The sequence below is a fragment of the Haemaphysalis longicornis genome, unplaced genomic scaffold (genome assembly GCF_048455015.1).
Source record: "Haemaphysalis longicornis isolate Haplotype H1 unplaced genomic scaffold, Haemaphysalis longicornis Haplotype H1 scaffold_9, whole genome shotgun sequence".
In the NCBI taxonomy this organism is placed as follows: Eukaryota; Metazoa; Arthropoda; class Arachnida; order Ixodida; family Ixodidae; genus Haemaphysalis; species Haemaphysalis longicornis.
Window position 1 is genome coordinate 131,257,000 of NW_027526460.1, and position 21,529 is coordinate 131,278,528.

Here is a 21,529-nt window from a genome sequence, read left to right on the forward strand (position 1 = left end):
TCTCTTCCACACATGCTTCATTCACTCGAAGGACAAAACGGCAAACACAAGCACAAGAAAAGTTCAGAAGCGCTGGGAGAAGGTGGCCTGTCCCGTGGGTTGGGTGGCTCCGCTGGCCGAGGTGAACGCCAGCACGGGGGGCTGGGTGGGCGGCACGCCAGAGCTTAGGCTGCTGTGCGTCTACATCGGCAGGGACAGGAGAGAGAAACATACAAGTCAGGAGAGCGTCCATCTCAATCATTTTCTTCTTTTCTAGTTATGTAAATGATCACCCTCCGCGCAGTGCGCACCTTCACTCCTATGCTCGGGTAATAGTTAAGAACGGCAATAGTTCACGTAGTGTATCACTCTGCCGAAGCGACGGACTTGTGACCTCAATGCGAGAGCGCTTTGTGAAAGGTGATTGCTGCTGGTTTTGCCCGCCTAGTTTGTTTGTAGCCGCCGCAGTATAACTTATAAGCAGATTGCAAGTCCAAAAAATTTTGTAAACGAGTCATTTTGCATTCAAAATACCAATAACTTGACCCAAGCATAGTGTGCTTTTGCTAGCACCGCATACTAACTGAGCAGAGAACTTCACACTCAATGTGCTAATGAGAAGACCTCCAAGCCGCATCAAATGCTTCGTCGTGATGGGAGCACAGGCAACACTTCCTCCTCTCCCCACGTGACAAATGCCGTACAGTAGGCACTTGCTGTCGCTCATCTCCGATAGCCTCTGTAGGCGATGACCAACAGGTGTACAATGCCCATCTACCATTGCGAGGTTTTACTTTTCTTTTTTCTCTTTTTTTTTGCCAATTGTTGACAGTGACATGTTACCCTCATCAGCTGGTGCCGTCAAGCGATTCTTCCCATTGGCTGAATGCAGGTGTAGCTTGCACAACACTGCACACAATGCAATGCACCACAGGGCTGCAGCTACACAGACAGGTACTGCCTTCACCAGTGCACAGTCTTAAACATGAGTCCCCCCCACTGGTACAATGGGAGATCTGCAAGTGGCTGCGAGAAGCAAGCGGTTGCTGCCTGCGTTTAAAAGCAGTTTCAACAAAAGGAAAACACTGGAGCCACACTGTGCACCAGCAAGCGAAAAATGAGTGAGAAATGTTGCTCAATGCAGGTGGTTCGTAACATGCCCTGCAGCCTACTGTCAGCTGTAGCCGGTGGCGTACAGTTTCAAGTATCTGAGCCTCGTCTTGTGGAAAGAGGTGGGGCTCCACCATCCACACCGTACAACGCGAACGCCTCTCGGGCGTTCAGGCAACCTGGAGAAGCAAGCAGCAGCCTCACTACACAATGCCCCAATTGCGAAGCACTATAGCTACTGTTCCTATTTCTATTTGGCACAGTGTTCTTGTGTCCAAGTCCTGCAGATACTCCATAGTAGTGCTCAGCTCAGACGCTCTCCCATAAGCAAGCTCGTACCATTATGAGGACACATTCAGCACAGTTCAGTGAACTCTTTTCGTGGCCTTGCTTCGTAGTTTTAACTTGTGCAACTCTTTAGCTCACTGTTCAGTGGTAGGCTTGAGCCTTAGCTTGCACATACAGCCCAGAACAGAAAAAAAAAAAAAATCTAGCACAGAGCTAGAGCTAAACATGGCATTTTCATTATGTACCTGAAAGCTCGCACAAGCGTTTTTTTTTTTCTTTCTTCTCACTTACATTCTCCTCACCCAATCCATCAAACTGCATACTGCTTATTCATTATTTCTATCTGCACAATCCTGGACAAACTTGTCACTACCTTTGTCAAGGTCACAGCCACCATGCTTGTCACATTTTTCACAATAGGCCTCTTAAGTGCCCTTTTCTAATTACCTATTGGGCACTTCATTAATGTTTGATGAGCAAACCCCCCCCCCCCCCCCCATAACGTCACAGCATTTGCCGCCGGTATCGCTTCGTGCCTCGTTATCCAGCTCGTAGCAAGCACACTTTGTCGATCTCACCACACTCCATCAGTAGATCTCGATGCACTACTAATGACACATTTAAATGGGAACACAAGCAGTGCAAAAGGTAAATGGTGGCACGGTGCACTTAGGTACAAAGGCAGTCATCATCACCATGCATCGCATACGGTGCAATCTGCCGCCTTTTTCATTGCACAATTCTCCCCTGCTTCACAGCTGTTGGCCCCCTCGGCAACGGCAAAAACTAAAGCCGTTCCACTCAACGTGAAAGCTGTCGGAAGTGCAGAGCAGTGATTCGATATAATGGGCTTTGGCGCTGTTATCCGCTCACTGCTACGACGCAATGCAACCCAAATTTCCCGCCTCCACAGTGCTCGCGCGCCCCCTCCCTGAAAGTTCACCAGCGGGAGTTCCGTTCTTTCTGTGCTTGCTTTTCCTCCCGAACGTGTTGGCATTGCACTGCCAGTTTTTTCGCCTACTATAGTAAAAACCGACCCCAACGAGCGTTCCTAACTAAATGAACAAGGGCGCTGCCAGTTAATTACATAAATTTTGCCTCAATTGTACGTGCAGTTTTCTCGGTGCCAAACAACGGGGAGATGTTTTATTCAACGCTTATGACTATATAAATTGCTTTACTTTCGAAGCCTCTGAGTAAAACTGCGACGACAGCTACTACAATGGAACGCTGTGTCGCTCTACTTGGGTCCAGCGAGCGAACTCCAACGATAAGGCAAGCCCCTAAAGTGCTCTGCACTTAGAACAGCCAACGCTATATCCGCTGCTCGGTAGTAAAAAGTATAGGCTGCTAAACAGATGTGGACAGACAACATGTACAGGCGCCTGTACATGTCATTTGTTCCAACCTTCACCCTAGTCTGTTGAGCGCCCCATCCTTTTTACTGCACACATGAGCCAACTAGCTCAACAAGTTCTGCTGAGCAAAACACAAGTTTCGAAGCAGGCCATCTCGAAGCACACATGCATGGGAATATGGAGGGGGACATGATTAAAAGCCATGCAACAGACCACAATGAGAGCAACCACCAAGCCGCCGCCATGCAACAAGAAACAGCCACAGCAACACCCACGAGGAAAGACAAGGCGGCACAATGTGGCAATGTTGTCAACCAAGGTGGCACAAATGAGGCGGCACAACCCTGACTCTGATGCATTCCGTTGAGTTATGTGAGGCACAGCAACACAGCCACGGGTGCATCAGGCACTCATGGACAATGATCTCTGCTGGACTGGCCTAATTTAAAGGGTGATTTTACACATGCCTCACTTGCTCCCTCACGTTCCCTTCCAGGCCATTTTGTCCCCAAGAGAGAACGGATAATGTGACGATTTTGTGTTTTCTACAAAAAGCGCAAGGACAAATGACTTTGCATTCGAAATTTAAAATGTTTGCAAACAAACAAACAAACAAAACGCTACATCAAAGTCAGTTGGAATGAAATTGGGTCTCCAGCACTGCAGGCACTAACTTTTAGTGTTGCAGCTGTTAGCGGTATTAACAAATGAACCTAAGTCAGGGTGTCTAGCAAATTGCCTAATTCAATTTCCCTGACTTTTCCATGTTTTCCATGACCATTTTAAACGAAATTCCCTGACTTATACAACAGGCGCCATTCTGTGGAAATGGTCTATGAAGCATATAAAAAGCATATACAAAACACATTAACTTCAGTTTGAGGTTTGCTTGCCTTCTGTTACGGCTTCAGAGAGTTTATTTCATCTTGCGGGATAGAAGCTTCAAGTTGCGCTTCAGCGAGCACCTTTTGCTTTTCTTTTTTTTATTGTCCTGGCTCGACATGCAACGTGAACCGCATGGTGCGTTTTTGCACGCGACTCGGGCGCGTCGGCGTTGCGCGTGCGATTTTTTCGCGCACGCGTCGACGATTCGCGCGCGCGGCAGCTTCTGCCTCGCTCAGAAAATGACGCGCGTCGCGCGAGGAAGTGGGAGGAGCCTGCCGACTTCCGCCAATGGAGAGCCGCACGCCTCATGGTGGCAGTTTTGAAGCTCTCAAGACAGCCGGATGGGCCCGCAAGAGATGTTTAGGCTTACGTAACCCCGGCAGGTATTGCATGGGCGCTAACACTAACGGCGCGGATGATGTTTCATAGTACCGTTTTCGCCCACATTATAAGCTCCTTTACTTCACAAGCAACTTCGTGCGTGCCTTGTGTGGCATTTTAGAGAGCGCTTAGAAGCGGTCGCTCGATCTCCCGTCACCAGTTCGCGGTCGAAGCCGCCGCCATGTTTCCGCTGCCGGCGGCACCGCGCGCAGCGTGCAGGCGGTTCCGCGGCAGCGTCAGAGCGTCTGTGACGTGCGCGGCGCATTTTCGCGAGCAGAAAACCACGTCATGTTCCTTTTTGATTAGGTAATTCTGGCTTCCGATGTCATAAGAATGAAGTTCTTTCAAGATTAGCTCTTCAAAAAAGCGCTGACTCTTGAAATTCGCTGGAAAAAAAAAGCGCGTTGTGCGTGCGATTTGGGCACCACCTACATCGCCCCTCTGAGCAAGTGCAACCAGCAACCTAAGCCAGCTGTGAGCTGCGTGAACCGCACGGCGAGTTTCTGCGCGCCATTCGTGCGGGGTATTTTCACGGTCGCGTCGACGATTTCGTGCGTGGCTCCTTTCCTGCACAAACAAGTGCGTTTGTGCCTTGAGTAGCATTTTAAAGAGCGGTTAGAAGCGGTCGTTGGAGCTACCGCACTACTCCGCGGCCGGTGCAGGGTGCAGCCGCCATGTTGCCGGCGCCTGCCGCTCGGCGCGCACCGCGCAGGTGGTTTTCGCGGCGGCGTCAGCGCGCCTCAGGCGTGCGCGGTGCGTTTTTGCTTGCAGAAAAACCAGAAAACGTTTCATGCGGTTTACGTTTTCGTCGCGCGCGAACGTGTTGCGTTCGGTAACTTCTTGGGGGCCCCCAACACTGGTTTCCCCTATTCTGAAACTGTGGGCAGGCCCCGACGTGGTTTTCCCTGACTGGTACTACTTGATTGAAAAATTCCCTGACAATTCCCTGACTTTTCCCGGTGGCGCAAAATTCCCTGACTTTTCCCGGTTTTCCCGGTCGCTAGACACCCTGTAAGTCAACCGCACAGGAGGCAACCTCTGCCCTGGTGCAGATCACAAAACACCACCCCACACGCCCTCACAATTTTTTCGCAAGTAAATGTCATTTGGCAATGATAGCAGTGACAATTGGGAAACTTTCAGAATTGTAAAATAATTGAAATGTATCCATAAAGCATTTAAAGCTTTTACATTTGAAAACAAAAAACTGTGGTTGATTCCTCTGTTATAAGAATCAGTAAAACACGAAAGTGAAATCTGCAGCTGAGCATGATTTGTGGGTTGGCGGCTATCTTGTGGGTGTGCTTGGCGAGCGACGTCCTGCTGGCAGGTCGCTTTGGAAAAGGTGTACTGCCATCATTTTTGTGACGGATATGACGTGAGTGAAATCTTGGGGTATCGCGGCATAAAACACTTTCGTGTTAAAATATAAAACCCGAAAACGAACAATCCTAAGCATAAGGTACTCTTTAGTACTAAAGATAGCGTCCCCGCAAGAAGACCGTGTGTGCAGGGGTGCACCCTTTACAGGCCGCTTGCTTCATTGTACTGGCGTCACTTACGTGACGGATATGACGTCAACGTAATCTTCGTGTATCCGGGAATAAAACACTTTCGTGTTAAAAAAAAATTTACCTTTGAATTGAAAAAAGTGTAGCTCTGTTGTAGGTGACATTCACACCACAAGACAAAGCAAGCAAGCAACAAATTCGTATATACTATGGGTAGCAGCAAACATGGCGGAGCCTTGCAAAGGTGTCTTTTCTTTTCTATATAAAAAGACATGCAGGCAAAAATTCTGATTTACTGGTAGGTTTTAAACACAGCTTATTATTAAACATTCTCGTTTAGTGGTGGACCACTGCTGTTGAGGCTACTCATTTGATTCAGAAGTTAATGCGAATGTGTTTCTTCAACTTATTTAGTCACCGAATACCATTCGCGTAAATGTCATTTAATATTCCCGTGTAGTGCCGAACTTATTACATCCACAGCTAATGTCATTCACTCTAAATTTCGTTAGATTTGCCGTGTGACAGGGGTATCACTTACCTACGCTCTTAAGGTTTTTTTATTCAATGCATTTTACCATATCGCCAAAGATAAGCCATCAGTTTCAACCTATGTGTACTAAGTTAAATTTTCATGGTATGTTACGCCATTGCTTTCTGCCCACATTTCTTACAACATACCCACTGAATACTGGAATACTACTTCATGTCCCTTTGTGCTGTAGAAAGACCAGCAGTGCGATTATACCAAAGTGGTTCTTTTTCTTTTTTGCAATGTAATGCGAAAGCGATAACCATATCTCAGTAACTGCTAACATTTTAGTAACAATAAACTGCAGAAAACTTTACCTTAGCAAGAACAAATGTTTCTTTCTCGCCGTTTTATTGCATTACGCAATTTATAATCTTTTGAATGCAGCAAAAATTATGAGAATCTGACTAGTACATCTTAAGACACTCTGAGCAACAGCTAACCTCATGAGAAAAAGAAAAGTCTCAAAGGAGACAAGGCAATGCAACACGGCTGAAACCATATGAAAACGTAGTCTTTTCGACGACTACAACGTGCGCCAGCTATTGCCCTAGCTACAGAAGTGTTTTGAACATGTTTAACAGAATACCATTGGACTCGAATGCCACCTTTGAGCAGCTACACGGTGTTTTTATCAGACAGTCGGTTCAAATGCCGTTTGAGTCAAGCAGAGCATACAGTCATTTGAAGAGGCTCAGTTGTCTCATCCAGTTGTAAGCAATTTCTCACTATCGAGATTGGAGACAGACCAGCGAGACTGAAGTCGCCACAATGGTCCCTGCTGCCACGGCTAGACGGGCAAGCTAGGCGTGCATTACATTTCCAGCTTGGTTGCCCCTTCCTGTCACGCCCACGGTGTAACCTCACAGACAGTTATGAAGTAACTTCTGTTCTGGCAAAAATAAAGCGAGTGGGGGCTGCAGTGTTATTATTCGTGTATACATGTGCATTTCTTGGCATATCAATCTACTCTTCAAACCCTTCAGTGGCAGCTTATGAAGCCTCCCACATTAAAGGGGCAATGAAGACAAAACACAAATTTGGTTCATTCAAAAGATTGCCTCGCTAGAATCATACTGACACCACTCCTAACGTAGTCTTCGCTCGAATAAGCTGTATAATTAGCAAAAAAGGGAATGGCCATGCGACCCACCAGCTCATTTCCCGCAACAGAACCTATGATGTCATACCAGCAAGCTCTGCGATTGGCGGAGGCCGGCAAAAGCAAACGCAAATTAGGCAGAGCTTATAAGCTTGCCGAACAAGCTATTTGCGCTTAAATTTAGGGCACATTCTTTTTAAAGCAGTCAGAATGGCGAGACAAACAGTGGAAGTTACGAAAGCACATGTTAACATCGAAGTACCGATGCGTACTGCTGTTGGTACTGAATGCACTATGCTTCGTTTAGCTGCACAGAACTGTGGGGCTTTGGGGTAGTTTTAGACGACACTGACCGATTTACACAAGCAACGGTGTCTTATGGACCATGCCTATTTGTCGAGCGAGCACTGTTTCACAAAACGATTATTTTCTCCCTGAACAAAAACAAGCCAGTTTTAAATACGGTCAAGAACAAACCAAAGGCAAAAAACGGCTTCTCGCAGTATGGTGGCGCCGCCTAGGTTCACTAACGGGAAACAAGGCTTCGGAATCAGCTGCAGAGCGGTTGGTTCCTGTGATCTGATTGCAGACCACGAAAACACGATTTAGCGGGAAAATCAACATTTTAACTTAAATTGATTAATTGCTCAGTGAATAAAACATCGTTCGCACCCGGACAAGCGCTGGGGGCACTATAAAACGCGAAATCTTTCGAATAAAGCAAACTTGTATTTTGTCTTCATAACCCCTTTAAGCACAGACTCTACAACTGTGCACAGCACAACAAACGTGAACTGCTAGCAGCTTTGGTAGTGTCGCGATAGGGGAAGTGACAGCAGGCAGGCTGGAAAAGAAGCTGCCTGCACACACAACCTTGCAGCTCTGCACTCAAGGTTCCTTTCTGGGTACAATGGAAACGAAACCCTGAGTAGCGGTAGAAAAGTGATGGCACTGCGTGAAGTCGGGGCTCCGGAGAGCGCCCTTTGTTTCCCTTCCACTATAACGAAGAACACCACAAAAGGAGGCAGCTCGCCCCCTCTGAGGCAGCGATAAAACGGCACCTACAAGGGCTCCCTCGTAAACAAGTTGGCCACGGCTAGCTCACAACTCTCCCACTAAACAACCACAAAGGCAGGCGCCTACGCCCAAGCTCTAAACTGCGCAACCGAGTTCACAGACCAGTGGGGCCTTTCCGAGATTGAGCACAGTCTGCGCTGTTCTAAAGCAACGAGCACCACACGTGTGCAAGAAGTGGTTGGCTGAAAAGCTCACGTCACTCGAGAACCCACGGACGACCGCAGTGAGCTTTCATGAACAAAAGCACGGCGGCTATTCGAGAAACACTTCGCACACAGGCTGCCTCTCAGGCCGCCCCTCCGGGCAGACGTGCGACGCAGCCTGTGGTGGTGGTTTCAAGAAGCGGGAGATGACGATGGTTGATGGGTCGGCCAGCTACGAGGGGGGAAGCGGGGGACAGGGGAGGGAGGGGGAGGAGGGAAGAGGAGAGAGGAGAGAGGTGGGCGGGCAGGAGGGTCACGCCGGCCACGGACTCTTACCTCGGGCTTCTTGAAACCATGATAATTTTTATTGTAACCTTGCATCTGAAGGGAAGGAGAAGAAGAACAAACAATAAAAGGCAGAGCTAACGGCCCCACACCGCCATCGGCGCCACAACAGAAACAGCGTCGCTCGCAGTAAAACAGGGGCAGGGGAGAGGCCAACTACAAAGAACAGAAAAAAAAAAAAAAATACCAACAGCTGCTTATATTGGCCAAGCCTGGAGTCTCTCTCTTTGCTCAAATACGACGTGCATTACAGGGAATCAGAATACTGAACAGTGGCACAAACAGCATTCATGCCATCTTTGCATTTGGCACCACTGCAACTCCCTTTTTTTCTCTCTCTCTCGCTGGTGAGCAGTGCCTTACCTTTGCACTTTTCCTGGGCTCATGCAAGAACACCAACACGGCAGTCTCGGTTGCTAACAGTCTTGAAACTCCCACGAGCCTTCTCAACCTGTACCCTCCGCCATCTCTGCAGCCTGGTGGTGACCCAGAGCTCGCAAAACACAGCTAAATCTTTCACGCCAAGCAAGGACACCTCACCAGAAAACTGCACCACCAGTTCTGCAGGTCGGCAAAGACTGCAAACACAGTGCATGCGCATTTCGAAGCTCCACGTATGGAAGGGCTGAAAACGGGGACCCCAGAAGAGTTTAGTGTGTCCTGAAAATCATGTCTTGACATTCTAACCTGCCCTCCGGGAGCTCTTGCTGGCTTGCTACAGCCACGTGGGACTGCCTGCTTCCCTCTCTCTTGTCCGCTCCATCACAAGCAGAGTCCGTTACACATTGCGGCACTCACACACTAAACCTGCCACCCATCGTCCATTCTAAGCAAACAAACCGTTTGGCCATCTTAGCACCACAAACACAGGGCAAAAAAACCTCGTGCCAGCTGCCGCGGCCAGGGCCATAGAAAGGGCTAAGCAGCCAAATGCGCAACGGTGAGATTCCTTTAACTAACTGCATGTACTGGGGGCAGCGATTACTCCGCATGGACGCCACATGAACTTCAAAGATGTCTGCAGCACTGCCAGCGGCTCAAGCAATTTCAAGCTGGGCTGGAGATGGAACTGAATCAAATCAGCCCTCCTGGATGAATTTACCCACTTGTAACGCTACAGTAAACAATCAAAGCAAGTGACTTTTCAACCAAGCATGTCCAAACCTGTACCAATCCCCGTCTCTTGTGAAACAAACGCCACAACCTCAGCTAAGCCGCTGTACAAGGTGACACTTTTATTGCCGAAATGAATAAAGCAAACCAATAGCCACAATCACAAGAAAACGCCTCAGCGGAAATAATATTTGATTACATGTGAATAGTCAATTATCGATAAAGAAATAAGTTTTAACAACTGCTACATTCGGCTACATTCGGGCTTCACGCAGTGCAACATGGTGGAAGGCTGTAAATTTGACGGTGTGCCAAAATTTATTTTGTGCTAAACAAACATTTCTTTTTTCTTAATCAGAAAAACAGCCACAATGGCAATCATCTCGAAAATTTGACTACGTATTGTCTTCAATGTAATGTAGCCACTTTATGCAATTAAACATGTACATACAAAAAATAACCTGGCTCTCCTCTGTTCACTGTGGAGCACTAAAATGCAAGACCTTTTTGGAAAATATACAAAGAAAAAGAAACCATGTTGTTTTATTCATTTTGTGGCCATTGTAGGGTTATGTTACTGCCAATGCTCACGATTATGTATTCCAAGTTGGCTCAAAAACATTATTAATTGTTACAGTAATTATGATGACAATATTAGGAGATTTTTGTTGGGTTACTTTATACTAAATTATGTTCACATGAAAAATGTAAGATGTACACAAAACTTTGGAACAAGTACCGGTTTCTTTCAGCAAAAACTTGATGAACAAATGCAGCAGCTAAACATAGTAATCATGAATCACCCCCAAGTTAATGCGTGCAACTAGACTAACATCACTATTCCATCTGTCTCGGGGCCCAATGTATGGGTGTATGGGCTTGAAAAGTGGAAATAAAGTTTTTTTCTCCTTTCAAGCCCAAACTTCAAATAATCACAGCCTTTGCTCCAAAACAGAATGAATCATAATGTTAGGTTCATTGCAACCCATCACTAGTGTAGAATTCGCCAATACATGCAAAGTTTAGATTCATCAGCAAAGCAAATTTCTTTTTTAACTAAAAAAACACAGCCCAAACAAATTCTGAAGGGTGGTTAAATCTTAAAAGAGGTGTTTTACAGAAAAACAAAATGTGCGTAAAAATCAGAATTGGGAACGACATATCACCCCCTAACTTTCATCGACGGAGCCTTATTTGTGAAGTCCTTTTGGTTGAACACTTTTGTACCACCATGGTACATCATGGTAATCCTCATTTTAATTTGGTGGCCTTCAAAGTTCCAAGCAACAGCCCCATTATAAGTCCTTCGTGTGGGTCAGTAAGTATTGCCCTTTCACTACCCAGTGAGCTCCTATTTTGGCTCCTATCCTACACAGAACACGAGCTACTACAAAGTAGAATAAAGAACTTCTTTACACACCCATACATACTAAGTGAAAAGTGCACCTGCAGATGATTGTTTAGCACCATTTTTGACCTCTATTTAGAATCGACGTTCTCTTTGAAACTTGGCAACTCAGGGACTCCAAATTGCCACCAAGAAATCGGGACTTCAGACGCATTCTGAACAGCACAAAATGTGCTGCACAATTTTCCTCTTGCTAAATGTAGAACGCTCAGCACGTTGGGAACACAGCGTTGAGGAGGAGTGCCAAAGGACGCAATAACCTAAAGTGAGCGGAACAATCGCTAAACTAGTTCCTCACTAAAACTGCCAGACGCAAATTGTACAAAACTGCACGGGCACGCAGAAAGTAAAACAATAACAAAACTTCTGTCTCAGTCGGGTCCCCAAAACGGGTTGCAGTGAAGCTTCAAAATGCCTAGAGTATGAAAGAACACACAATACAACAAATCACCCCCTGAAGTAATTTTAGATTAAAAAATCTCCCCTTCCCTTACTCTTGCACTTTCCTCTCACTACAAACACATTCTTGCACAGTGATTGATGATAAAACTGGGCGAGGGCTTCTGCTTTTTTCCTGCTTTCTGCGTAGTTTAGCAACGTACTACGTACGTACTTGCGGCCTGTGAATAAACGGCCGACCTCAAGCATCGCTCCGCACATTGCCTGTCCTTTAGCGCTCACCTACCAACAATTTAAACTGTCACACAGTGGAACAGGCCTGGCGCAAGATACCCCGTATCCTGCAGCAGTTTCCGTCAGCGCTTCGTGGCCCACCACACACCACAGCTCATGGTGGGTGCCATGGCGGGAGCCATGATGGGCAATCTTTTCGAGCACCACCACAACACCAAGTCAGCCCTTTGCTATAAGCTGGAGGCAGCTTTTGGGCCCTTGCCAAGCTTGTGCCATCAGTGGTTGAACCAACGCAAGGAGGCCACCGTTCCCACACCGTCGCAAGCTCCCCAAAAGAAGACACCGAGAGCCCCAGGAAAGAGACAACTGAGAGGGGGGTGCAGGCAGAGAGGGCGGGGGGAAGGGAGAGAGGAAGAAAGGTGCGCCACCCGAGTCCAGCCCACCCACCGCTGCTGGCAAGCGGGCTCACCTGATTGGCCGCCGTGGTGGTGGGCGGGGCCATCCTCACCCTCTTGGCACTGGGGCCGTGATTGTTGTTGTCCTGCGTGCCTCCCTGGTTGTTGGCCGCGGCGGTCTGCAAAGCGCACATGCAGGAGCCCTGAGGTCCGACAAGTTTCCTCACCATACAACTTTCTTGCAATTACTTTTACAGAAACCCATCTGGACTCGATGCGACTGGTCAACGTCATTTCGTTCACACATGTGACTTTCTCCTTAATTAACAACTGATTGCATTCTTATACCCCGACTACACTAGGGTCCGAATGTCATATGAACCAAATGTCATTCGACTCAAATGGGGCGCTTCAAATGCCATTCAGAATCCACCGTGCTACACTACGATTTCGATGGCATTTGAAAGCTTTCACAATTGCTCGCCGTGCTGTAGTGGCACTGTTGTCGCCCCGTTCCATTTCCATACAGTAATACAACAATCAAATTTAGGAGCAGTCTAAGGCAACAAAATAATATCAAATTAGAAGAGACACAAGTTTTGGCTCTATTGCGGCGGCTGTTTTTATTTATTTTTTTTTGCAACTTACCCACTGGTTTTGAGAGTATGAAAATTAAATATGTTGATTTCATATTTTAAGTAAATGAACAGTGAAGAAAGTTAGACAAACAAAAATATATTGTTTGTTTTACGTACAGGAGTATGTATTATATTTTGTATTGCCGATCGAAGACGCTGCGTGCGAGAGTGCTAGAAATGGCATTTGGAATCACAGATGTCTCTCTCGGTGCTCATTTGGTTCGAATGTCATTTGAGCCGAATGGCACTTCAAAACCTAGCGTAGCAGCACAACTTGGAATTTGAGTCAAATGACATTTGGTTCAAATGACATTCGGACGCTAGTGTAGCAGGGGTATTACAGGAGCTTGATGAATTCCCTTAACTGCTTTTGCTGGCAGCAGCCATTTGGCACAGCTGGTAATAGAGGAAAAACGCAGGAATGTTGGCCCCCCCTAGCATAATTTATCTAGCATAATTAAGGGGGCAGTTGGATCTTTGGGGCTGAAAAACGGTCAAAAAAAGCATTTTCTCAGAAATGGCACTTTTGGCCTCCATGGCCATTTTTCTATCAGTCTGTAAATTTCCTCATCAAAAGGCACCATATTTTGTTGTTATTATATTATAATAGCATTTTAAAGTGCACTCTACAGCTCAGTTAGCGCAGAATTCGATGGTGAAACGGCACTTTTCTTGCAACGCAAAGCTAGCATTTCGTCCTCAGAAATCTCGGCACCCAGTGCAGGTACAACTTTAATTCTTTTTGCCTCTGATACCAAAATGTGTGGAGAATACAATGTTGGAAACAAATTTTTCAAATGGAGGCTTTGGAAAATTATTATTGTGTTCAATTGGCACCACCTGCGAGCCATTTCTGGCAGAGCGTGGGAGGAGCAAAGTTCCCTGTGTTGTATTCTTTAGTCATTTGTCTGCCTAGCCACATGGTAATTGCCATTCTGTATGGAGTGGTTATTTTGTAACTGTGACCCAAAATAATGGCAATTAATCATTAATTACTCAAAATATAATCAACTTACAAAAAATCTAATGGCAGATTTGAAATCACTACAAAAGACTCTTAAGTTTCACTAAAATTGGTAAATAAAAAAATCACTCTAAGACCAGTCTGCCCCCTTAACCCTTTCAGTTGGGTGTTTCTGGCCATGACGCACCATCAATGTCGGCTTGGTTTCCGAAATATGAGGAAAGGAACATAATGGTTCAAGCGTAACACGTCGAAAGGAAAGAGCGTGGATGAGAAATCGCCATTCTTCCAGATATTTTCAGTTTGCCGAGCACGTTTCCGGGACAACCCCACTGTTACAACATCAGAAACTGACGCTGTGGAACTCGCACCCCTGCCTCGGATGAGCAACTCTCAGAATGCGAATTCGAGCTCAGCGAATGTGAATTTGGATCGGAATCCAAGAACCATCACTCCTGCCCGCAGTCGAAGGCCCCGCCAGATCAGCCATCCGAAAGTAACCGCGCGCATGGAGGGAGCACTTTCAGCAGGCCGCACAACACACAGAAATGAGCGAGAGAAAGCTGCGATCGAGTCATGTTTCGGTCTATTGGAGAGGCAACGGCACGGCACACGGCACACCGTAGCAGATGTGGGAATGGAATTAAAAAAAAACCCTAGAAACCCGTTGCGGATGGCACAACAACCCTTGCACCCGTAATCGCACATGTGCCGCACGGTCGACCAAGCACCCAAGCAACGAAGAGTGGGCGCAGTCGCTCCGTACTTTTCAATATACTGTTGCAGACAGCGAGCAAGTGAAAATACGAGCTACTACAATGATTCGACAGATGGCGCGAACAATCCAGGCACGCCTGCTTTGCGCTATGGCACGAATTTTACAACGCACAATAAAGAACGTACCGGTACGTCAGTGACATTGTGAGGGAGAAGTGCGAAAACGTACCGGTACCTCAGTGACAGTGAAAGGGTATTTTAATAACTAAGGCATAATGGATGATCCAGCCAGGGCCGAGTGCTTACCTTGCTGGCATCGGACTTGTCCTCCTGCTCTTCATCTGTGAGGAAGTCTCGCTTTGGGTACGGTATGGGCACACCCGCAAACACACTGCGTGGACAGCAACGCACGCGTTCGCCCTTCAATACCACTGCCAGGGCAGCACGCCCAGAACTCCACAATTTTTTTTTTTGCTTTAGATCTACAATGCATTGTTTTCCTTTTTTAATTTGTATAAGACAGGCAATGTTCCCTGAACATGTGAGTAGGAGATCCAAGCAAAAAACATTTACCCAGGTTCTACAGTGACATTTTGCTCTTGTAGTGAGGAACACTGAAGCATTTGTTGGGGGGGGGGCACCTTATGCGTCCCATCATCAGCACAGCAGCCTGCTGATGTCCACAGTGGGATGGAGATCCTCTTAAGCTGTGCTGTCAGAACCTAATTTTTTGACCCCAAATCCCCTTACCGCAACTCTCAACCAAATTCCCCGCCTTTCTCAGGGCAATATCTCTAAATACGCTCTGCCACACTCCGCCGCACACACCAGCACCGTCGGAGCCTCTCACCGGACCTCTTTCCTGAGACAAAGGTACAGTCACAATCGATTTGAAGGTGATCGCGGGATCAACGATCAGCAGGGGCCTTCCAAGCTGCACAGTGGCAGTTTTCAGAACTCTGGATCTCAAGATAGCACTGCCTTTTTACCCTCATAGTCCCTTGCATGATACCACCATGATAAAACCCGTAAAACGGCGCTGCAGCTTGTTTCTTCACCTCAAGGGTGATCACCTTCAAATTGATCATGACTGTACATCAGTAGTCCACCTCGCTGATGTACAATCTTGCAGGGAATGCCACTAGTACCACTGTCACACAGCTAATCTAACATCATCCAAAGCTAATGACATTCGCTATAAATGACATTCAGTTTGGCTGAGCCGTCATTTGACACTGAAGCAGGGAGGATTGGAAAACTCGCAGAATGGCAGGATAATAATGTAAGCGCGTTCGTAATGTCCTCAAACTTTGCTCTTTGAATTTAAAAACAAAACGAATTTACTTTTTGAATGAAGAAATTGCAGCTCTGTTTTAGGCAACATTCACAACACAAGACGAGACAACAAGTAAGAAGTTTGTATCTGGGTACCAGCAAACAAGGAGGAAATTGGCAAAGGTGTTGTTTGCTTTTTTTTTTATACATATAAAGCAACATGCACAGAAAAGTTTTGATTTACTGGTATGTTATAGATGCAGTGCAATACAGTTTGTTATTAAAGTTCCATGTTTAGTGATGGACTGCTGCTGTCAAGGATACTCATCGGTTCGGAATCTACTGTGAATGTGTTCCCCAAAGTCGTTCAATCCCCGAATGCCATTTGCGTGAATTTGCGTGAAGTATGCTCGTGTAGCGCTCACAGCTAACGACATTCACAGCCAATGCCAATCTCTCTAACTGTCATTAGATTTGCTGGTGTAACGGGGGTATCAGATGGCTACGCTTCCATGTTCCCCACCTGCCTGCAGCCCAAACCAATGCCCTCCCAACATTGCATGGTGGGGTGAGCCAGATGTGTGTCTTGACCTCCGTCAGCAAGTAAACGCCCACCTGGCCCACACTGCGAACGATATCAACGACCGGTGGCTGGAACTGACCTTTATGGAAGTGTTAAATGACCTTTCATAAAGCGTAAATAACTGGGGTGTGTGGAAAAAAACAAAGCAGCGCTGTGTGTTCAGAGTTTGTTCACACTGCATGAGGGAGGAACTGTCCGCCTTTCCTTTCCCTCGACGGAGCAAGAGCATTTTGCATCAAAGGATCTATCCAGCTAACGCAACAAGTGCGAAGCTTTTGTAAAAACTGGTCAAACCTTTGTGGCTACTGACCCTTGGATCACAACATTCACAGTCGCCGATGGACAAATGAGGTAGTACCCGACAATCTACTTTTAATCTTCAGTACTGCTTGGAGCCATCCTCCTACACGCAAAAGGAACTACAGCCAGTTCCGATTGTCCAATGCACGGCTGGCGTTCTCTTACTATCTCCAAAATGATGTCAAAGCCAAAGAAAACAAAGATGTAAAGCAGAGTGGACAACTTTCACAAAGTCCCTGCGAAACTGCTTCAAAGAAGAAGCCGATCCCAATGGCCTCTGAAAACTCGAGCATTCCGCACACTACAGAAGGCTCAACAAGTCAAAGGCGATTTTGATGCCCCCTAAAAGGCAGGATAAGTCAATGTAGCCGAGTCCTCACACTGGCCTCGTTTAATCTCGAGTCAAAAGGTGACACTGCACATTCACTGCTGAAAAAAGACGAAGACTGAGGAGAGACCGCACGACATAAGTTGCGCTCTGTGCCGTGTGGTCTCTCCTCAGTCTTTGTCCTTTTGCACAATTGACTTTACGTAAAGCATGGAATACCAACTTGTTCAAACCTATGCCCTACAAAGAGGCCCGCTCGACTGAGCACTGCTTATCAGCCAAAGAGAGGGAAAAATTGAAGCCGTTCCACTCAATGTGAAAGCTGTCGGAAGTGCAGAGCAGTGATTCGCCATAATGGGCTGTAGCGCCGATATCCGCTCACTGCTACCACCCAATGCAATTCGAATTCCCCGCCCTCGCAGTGCTCGCGCGCCCCCTGCCTGAAACTGTGCCAGCGGGAGTTCTAGTGCTCGCTGCTCCTCCCGCACGTACCGGCGTTGCACTGCCCCTTTTTTTTTTTGCTTACTATCATAAAAACCAACCCAACGAGCGTTCTTAACTAAATGAACGCAGGCGCTGCTGGTTAATTATGTATATTTTGCATCAAATGTACCTGCAGTTTTTATCTTTGCGCTAAACAACGGGGAGACGAATGACAAGCGCCAGCGGTTCACGAGTTTCGAACACTTATGACCATATAAACCGATTGGCTTTCGAAGCCTCTGGGTTACGCCACGACGACGGAACGCCGTGGGGCTCTACTTGGGTTCAGTGAGCGAGCTACGACGACAAGGCGTGCCCCTAAAGTGCTCTGCACTTAAAAGAGAGCGAGGAGGAGGAGGCTCACTCCTGGGTGGGCACGGGGTCTTCCAGGAAGTACGGGTCCTGCATGGCTTGCTCCGAGGTGATCCGCTTCGTCGGGTCCATCAGCAGCAGCTTCTGCAGCTGGAGGGGTCCGGGACAGAAGGAGCGATGGCACGCCTCACTCAGAGAAGTGTTTATCGCGACGCACGCAAAGTGCAACAGAGCTAGGCTTGGCTTCGAACCAAACCATCACGTACGATTTGCCAGTAATGAGGCTACAGCAGAAAGGGTTACAGCACAGGTGCAACACAAAAGAACTGGCATTAAACTTGACGATGTCCACATCGTCAAGTTTCCTCGATGTCTCAGAGCTCAGTGATGAGATATCGTTTTCCCCCCCTCATGAGACTACACATTCTAGTGGCCGTTAGAGATAGCTAGATGCTAAGCAAGGCTAACAATGTATAAACAACATCACTGTGTCTACCATCGTACTGAAATTTTAATGCATTTACTTCGATCCGAGTCTCAGTTTTTTACTTCAATGACGGGTGACGGTTCGGCTGCTTTTTTTCTCACCCACAAAAAAGGATGCACATTGCGGTAATTCCAAGCAAGTCATAATTCGCTTCAAAGGCAGAAAATCCCCATTCGCACACATGCCTGCATTCTGCTCCTTTGTCCCACGCCCCAGCGCTCACCAGGAGGAAGGCTTTGCTGTCCGGCTTCACCTTGTGCTTCTCCATGTACTTGACCAAGGAGCAGCTGGCATAGCTGCGGGAACCAAGCACAACACATGGCGGCACCTCATGCACACACAAACGCTTGGCTGACGGTGCACACAACTTGACAAAAGTAGAACATCCCACGGTTTTTCGAAAGGTAGCACTTGGACACATTATTGATCGCTCGCACCGACGTCCCCATAGCTGCTTGGTTGGTGCACCACAAAGAGCGATGGTGATGCCATTAGGCAGCTGTGCGTGTGTGCGTGTGTGCGTACACACACACACAAATATTTTGAGCATGTTTGCTCAGTTACAATCCTCCAACAGTGCTCACTCATCACCTCCCAGCCGCAACCTGTCACCACCACCTTCCTCCTCCTACCATGAGTGACCATCACAGTTGTGTTGGTTCCGTTCTGGCCGGGCTTCTGGATGCTGAATAAATGCAGTCTGCCAAGCCTTCTTACCTGGCCTTGCAATACTATATATACCTTTTTCTTTATTTTTTTATTTTTCATTTATTTATTTTTTGCAGCAGTAGCAGAAGAGGTTGTGGATTTATAATTTACCGCCAACATGCTGATGAGGACAGAGGTGCCGACAACAAGGTGTCAAGGAAGCGCAACTACCAACCTCTGATAACAGTTTGTGCTAGTGACAGCCCCCAGCATGCCTTACAGTGCTAAAATCTCTATACGACTTGTGGTGATGGTGCAGGGGCACCACTCCTCCAATGTGTCCAGCAGTACATTTTGGGCAAGCACCGCACTTTTTCTGCCAGGAGCATATCACATCATCCTTTCCTCAGATATAAATAAAAAATAGAAACATGCAAAGCAATGGGCAGCCACGGTTCTGTGAGTGAAACCTGCCAGACCACACAAAACAACGGTTTAAAAAAAAAGCAACGGAACGCTTTGGCAGGGGGCTGATGGTACGCTGCCTATTGCACATTACCACACACAGCGTGCGCTAGCTATAAAGGCTGCTATAACAGGTATCGAGAACGATTCAGTTGTAAACAATGCTACAACTACTGGCACAGCCCACTATTGTCATATCCTACTGTTTGGCGAGCTGTACACTTACAGTAAATTTTAACATAACTGTGCTACCGATTGACTCACTTCCGAATTCTTTGCAACGTTCCCCCGTCACACATTTCCCCCATCCCCATACAGCAAACAATGACAAACTCACATCCACTTTCCAAAAAGCGCCACAACAATACGGGATGCACAACGAACCTTGAGCGCTTGAAGTCCTTCATGAGCGTGTGGTGCTCGGGCATCTTCTTGATGTCTTCCCAGTCCTTCTCTGTGGCCAAGGGGAAAGAGTCGCAAGAGACAGCAGCTCCAACAGTGCTCAGCACATCTGAGGCACACGTTAGTTGTCAAGTATTCGCTGCGAGTGATCGCTTCTTTATCTCATTTCCAATACAGCAAACGTGTGATATGGACAGCAACACAGTGTAGTGTACTTCCACAAGCCAAGCCTGCTACATATGAGTGTATCCAGAGAACATCAATGTGCACAATGCCACGCAATTTTCCAGCACAATACGAACCTTTTCTCACTCTGACAATTAAATTCTTAATTAAATTTCTAAACTAATATCTAACATGAAATGTAATTTCACACACTCATGACTCGACTGTACAGGAGATGCATTTCGTTTCTACGTATGTCAGTGCCAATTCTCTTTTCGGCAAAAGAAGCAACGCAGTCTGTATTGTCAAACATACGGCTGCTTCGCGAAATACCGGTATTACGCCAGAGTCCCTGAATGCTACTGGTTGAACTGCTAAGACCAAACCCCGAGAGCTACATCAAGTTCAGAAAAGCGATGCCAATAATGCCTGCGGGAGCCAGCCACGATGTGCCTTGCATACAAGTTGTAACAGGGCACAAACTCAAAGAAGCGAGCAAGCACAACTCTAAATCACCACCAAAGCCAGGGCTGCTGACAAGCCACTCGTGCGGCCGGAAGAAATCCAAATAACAAGAGGATGGTTGTCTATGCCACTGAGATGAAATTTGAGAGGTGCCCCAAAAGCCAGTGGCAAAGCTGTGAGAAGCTCCACTACTCCTTGTGAACTGGCAGCAGAAAGGCACAAGCCTTTCATCGTACGGATGATTCGTCTAGCACTGTGACTATATACGCAGCAGGTAGTACTTTTGCCCCACAAAATAGACATATTTCTGTCAGTGTGTTCAACACAAGCTGCAATCATCTGTCTACATATTTTTTGCCCCACCAACAGTACATACATCAGGACGATAGAGCTTTGTCTTGTGCTGGCATAAGCTGAACATCAAACTGCCGCTACTATATGCAGACATACCAGTAATACCACCATAAAATTAGGGAAATGCAAATCCAAATGGCATGTGAAGAACTGGATGCAATGTGGGTAAAAATGCCTGCAACGCCATGCAGGCATCGCAAATCTAGAAATACCTCAACCAAATCGAACACTATAGCAGCCCAGATTGATAGCACCTCGAGCACGCACAGTTCACTGAGTTGACAATCAGCCTCACACTCATATCCAAGGGCTCATGTGGATAATGAACGCTGGACTGCTTCTCGCATCATGGCGAGTCCAGAACAGGTAATCAAACTGCCCTCATGTAGCACCAACAATTCGACTTCCCCAAGTGGCCAACCAAGACACACATTTACTACTGCACTGCTTGAAGTGGAAGCTTGCAGAGTGCAGTCATCAAAATTACCTCTGCAGCCCGCTAAAGAAGAGGAAAAGGAGAGGAAAAGACGGACCGTGTGGGAAGCCCATGACGTTGAAGATGCGGTCCAGCTGGTCGTGGTGGTAGGGGTTGCTGGTCTTGATGTCCTCCTGGCGGCAGTGGAAGATGGGCTCCGAGGTCAGCAGCTCCGCAAAGATGCACCCGATCGCCCAGATGTCTGCAA

At 47.0% G+C, this 21,529-nt stretch overlaps 1 protein-coding gene across 2 annotated transcripts in view; it reads right to left on the reverse strand.

The window, feature by feature from the left end:
- LOC144153084 (cyclin-dependent kinase 8-like) overlaps positions 1-21,529 on the reverse strand; it is a 43,050-nt gene continuing 21,521 nt past the window's right edge. Inside the window, exons 8-15 of one of the 2 annotated variants that reach the window (XM_077684735.1) lie at positions 21,380-21,523; positions 19,845-19,914; positions 18,571-18,643; positions 17,913-18,010; positions 14,886-14,970; positions 12,335-12,439; positions 8,703-8,747; positions 1-180 (exon numbers count right to left, since the gene is read on the reverse strand). In XM_077684735.1, the coding sequence (XP_077540861.1) occupies positions 64-180; positions 8,703-8,747; positions 12,335-12,439; positions 14,886-14,970; positions 17,913-18,010; positions 18,571-18,643; positions 19,845-19,914; positions 21,380-21,523 (737 nt within the window). In that variant the 3' untranslated portion in view covers positions 1-63. The remainder of the gene's footprint in view (positions 181-8,702; positions 8,748-12,334; positions 12,440-14,885; positions 14,971-17,912; positions 18,011-18,570; positions 18,644-19,844; positions 19,915-21,379; positions 21,524-21,529) is intronic. The other variant, XM_077684736.1, reaches the window with a different exon arrangement.